The sequence below is a fragment of the Egretta garzetta genome, unplaced genomic scaffold (genome assembly GCF_000687185.1).
Source record: "Egretta garzetta isolate BGI_Z169 unplaced genomic scaffold, ASM68718v1 scaffold356, whole genome shotgun sequence".
NCBI classification, from domain to species: domain Eukaryota; kingdom Metazoa; phylum Chordata; class Aves; order Pelecaniformes; family Ardeidae; genus Egretta; species Egretta garzetta.
This window is the reverse complement of record NW_009260019.1, coordinates 519,828-523,201: the sequence shown is the minus strand read 5'-3', so window position 1 is coordinate 523,201 and position 3,374 is coordinate 519,828. Positions and strand designations below refer to the sequence as shown.

At 60.6% G+C, this 3,374-nt stretch overlaps 1 protein-coding gene across 1 annotated transcript in view; it reads left to right on the top strand.

The window, feature by feature from the left end:
- Positions 1–3,374, top strand: part of LOC104127965 (deoxynucleotidyltransferase terminal-interacting protein 1) — a 5,918-nt gene that overhangs the window by 339 nt on the left and 2,205 nt on the right. Inside the window, exons 2-9 of the mRNA XM_035896154.1 lie at positions 119–217; positions 706–774; positions 1,136–1,192; positions 1,436–1,497; positions 1,967–2,012; positions 2,490–2,548; positions 2,734–2,794; positions 3,198–3,269. Coding sequence (XP_035752047.1) covers positions 119–217; positions 706–774; positions 1,136–1,192; positions 1,436–1,497; positions 1,967–2,012; positions 2,490–2,548; positions 2,734–2,794; positions 3,198–3,269 — 525 coding nt within the window. The remainder of the gene's footprint in view (positions 1–118; positions 218–705; positions 775–1,135; positions 1,193–1,435; positions 1,498–1,966; positions 2,013–2,489; positions 2,549–2,733; positions 2,795–3,197; positions 3,270–3,374) is intronic.

The following is a 3,374-nucleotide window of genomic DNA, read 5'->3' as shown; positions in this document are numbered from 1 at the left end:
AAGGCTGCCGTGCCTGGCCCGCGGTGTGCGGGTGCAGCGTGGGAGCCAGGCCCGTGTGCCTGCCCCAGCACTGCCCAGCCGCTCAGGCTCTAACCCTCTCCTGCTGCCTCCTCTCTAGTTTTTCCAGAAGGCAGCAATCAACGTGCGCGATAACGTCGGGGAGGAGGTGGACCCGGAGCAGCTCATCCAGGAGACCTGTCGGAGCTGCCTGGAGCAGGTGGGTACTAGCGAGGGGCTCTGGTGCCTGGCCAAACGGTGCAGCCCGCCTGGCACAGCTCCCTCTTAATTGCTTTGCCATTAGCCAGGGGGGGACATCTGCAGCCCTTGTGTGGTTCCTGTGCTTTGCTTCATCCTCACTGGGAAGAGGAGGGCGGGCAGGGCTGGGCAGCTCGTGCCGCTGCTGCTTTCCACTGCTGCTGTCAGCACGTGTCACACGGCCGGATCTCCCGCAGAGACCAGCCCCTGTCAGAGAGTCCTGGGTGGGTGGAGTGGGACTTTTTCTTTCACATCTTGTTTTTGTCCCAGTTGCCCACCCTTTATCGCACTCATCATGCTTTTGCATCTCTCTGTCTGTGAAAGCACTGTGTGGCGGCACTCCAATGCGGAGCTGTTGCAGGGCTTTCAGGCAGATACACTAAAGTGGGGGGTGCTGGCAGGTCCCCCTCTGGACCCGGAATCAGGTAACCCTTCCTTCTCTTCCTGCAGGCCAAACTGCTGTTCTCTGATGGCAAAAAGGTTGTTCCCAGGTTGCCCCATGAGCAGGCAGTACCAAAGGTAAGAGTTGTTGTTATTCCCTGAGGCTCGAATGACTTGTAGGAGCTGGGAGAAGGAGAAGGAGGGTGGGAATTTCTTTGTTCTCTGCCACTTCTTGTCCGTCAGTGCACTAGCGAGGAGGCAGAGCTGGGGAACGTTAGGTTAGGACAGAGCGGTACCTGCAGGGCAACGAAAATCCCAGTCGCTGCTCGTTGTAGTTCGGTGCTTGTCACCAAGACAGGGTGGGGCCGGCGTTTCCCTGTACGCTTGTGCTCCCTGCCTTGAGCACAGCAAAGGAGAGAGCGGCCAGCTGGATGCGTGGGGCCCTGCCCGCCTGGCAGGGAGAAAGGTCCTGCTCATCCCACTGCTGTTCTTCTTCCAGCGTGCCCGACAGATGGATGAGGAGCTGAATCGTCGAGGGAGCCCCGTTCCCAAAAAGGTAGGAGGGTTTTCCACACAAGGGGTTTTATGTTCTGGAAAGCCTGCTCCTCGTTCCTGGCCATTCCCGTAGTATGAGTTCACGCAAGGGCACAGGCAGCTTTTGGGGTGCCGCGGAGCTGGTCATGCTGTGCCAGCCAGCATTTCCGCTCATGACAAAAAGAGCAGCTTCCTGGGAGGGCATGGGTAGTGAGAGGGTTCTCAGCCTGCACAGCTGAGTCACCGGAGGATTTCTTCCACACAGAGAAAGGGGCGGCCTCCAGGACAGAGCCTGTTGAACGATCGCGGGGTCTCGGGCATGACTGCGTGAGTATGGGTGCTGAGCCACAGCGCCAGTTTTGGGAGGGCGAGGGGGAAATGAAGCTGCCCGAATTGGGGAGTACCGAAACCCTGCGGTCTCCTTTCCCTCCTGCACGAAGGAGAGGTGCCAGAGGGAGAGCAGGAGGGGGTTAGGTTGAGCTGTTCCCTCCCCTGCCCCGGAATCAAAAACCTTCAAGGAAGTGGTTTTAAAACGGGCCCAAAGGGGTGAAAAGGTCCAGCTGGACCGTGCAGAGTGAGCTGTGTGAGAGATGGGTGGTGGTGGGATCTTGGCAGCCGGGGAGAGGGGAATGTGCAGCGAAGCTGAGGGTCTGGAGCTGCGCACCCCAGGGGAGCGGAGGGTGTGAAGGAAGACGGGTCTGGAAGGGCTGGGGCTCAATCCCTGCTGTTGGTGCCGCGGTGGTGACTGCGCTGGTCCCACAGGGACTCATTCTTACTGCGTTTTCCTTCCCTTCAGGTGGAAGCTCAAAGCCTCTGAGCCCGTGAGAAGGGATGGACCAAAGGTATTGGCTGGCCGACACCGCTGGGCTCACCCTCTCCTCCCCTTTGCTTCCACTGGCAGAGCCCTACTGCTGCGGGAGCGGAGGACAGCGCTGAGCTGTGCTCTGCCCCGACGGGCCCCTGCAGTGCAGGAGAAAAGCAAGAAGAGGAGCGAAGTGCCTGGAGGCCTTTGCTTGTCTCCCCCAGGCACTGTAGCCTGTAGCTCTGCGGTGTGGTGCCGCTGTTAGGAGACCTGGGGAGAGCAGTAGTAGCCAGGAGGATCCCACAAGTGTTTCCCACGAGGGAAACGGCTTAGATCAGCCCAGCGGGAATGTGACTTCCCTCCCCTGCGGAAGTCCCCTGCGGAGGTCTGTGGCCAGCTCCTTCCCTCCCAGGCCAGGGGTGGTTCCGAGGTTCCCCATCAGAGAGCTGAGGCTCGTGGAGCAATGGCTGGCACCAGCTTCATTTCTAATGTTGCCCCTTTTCCAATTGCTCTGTAGTGGGATCCATCCCGACTGACTGAAACCACAACCTTTGTGCTGGGATCTCGAGCAAACAAGTAAGGAATGGCCCTGTCGATGGAGGGTGGTGTCTCCCAGGCAGGAGCCCGTTAAGACTCCTCCCGTCACTTCGCTTCTCTGCCTCAAAAGCAGTAGGAAGGGCTTGGGGAGGAGAGGAGGTGTCCCCGTACCACCGCAGCCACCCTCCGCACAGGCGTAACACCCCCTTGTCTTCCTCTTTCAGAGCTCTCGGGATGGGAGGAACAAGAGGGCGACTCTACATCAAGCATCCCCACCTCTTTAAGGTCAGATGCTGCAGCAGGACGCTTCCTCCTCTGGGGTTTGCTCAGAAACGGTTTCTGATGGGAATCGGGAGCGTGTGCTTCGGCTCGCTTGTCTTCTTCCTCCCCCACGCCCTCCTTTGTTACCTTGGAGCACGTTACGCACGCAGTCGGGCTAGCACACCGGAACATAAGTTAACGGCTTAGCGCAGCCTCCGAGGCGGTGGGTTTGCCTGGAGCCAGGGCTTGAGGTTGGAGAGAGGGCAGGCAGAGCTGAGCCCTCCCCCGGCAGCCCCCGCCGGGCAGCTCTGCGGGGGGCAGCGGGCCCCAGGGTGCGCTGGAGTGGGCGCAGCGTCCCAGCAGGAGGGTGGTCAGAGCGGGAGGTCTCTTGCCTGTGTTCAGCCAGGTCCTTGCTGCTTTATTGCAGTACGCAGCCGACCCGCAAGATAAGCACTGGCTGGCAGAGCAGCAGCACATGAGGGCCACTGGGGGCAAGATGGTGAGTACGCCCGGGCTCGCGGCTCCTGCAGCCGGCGGGAACCACGCAGAGACCCACCGCAGGGCTAGGATGGGCGGAGGAGCAGCGAGCCCGGGCGCGCGCAGG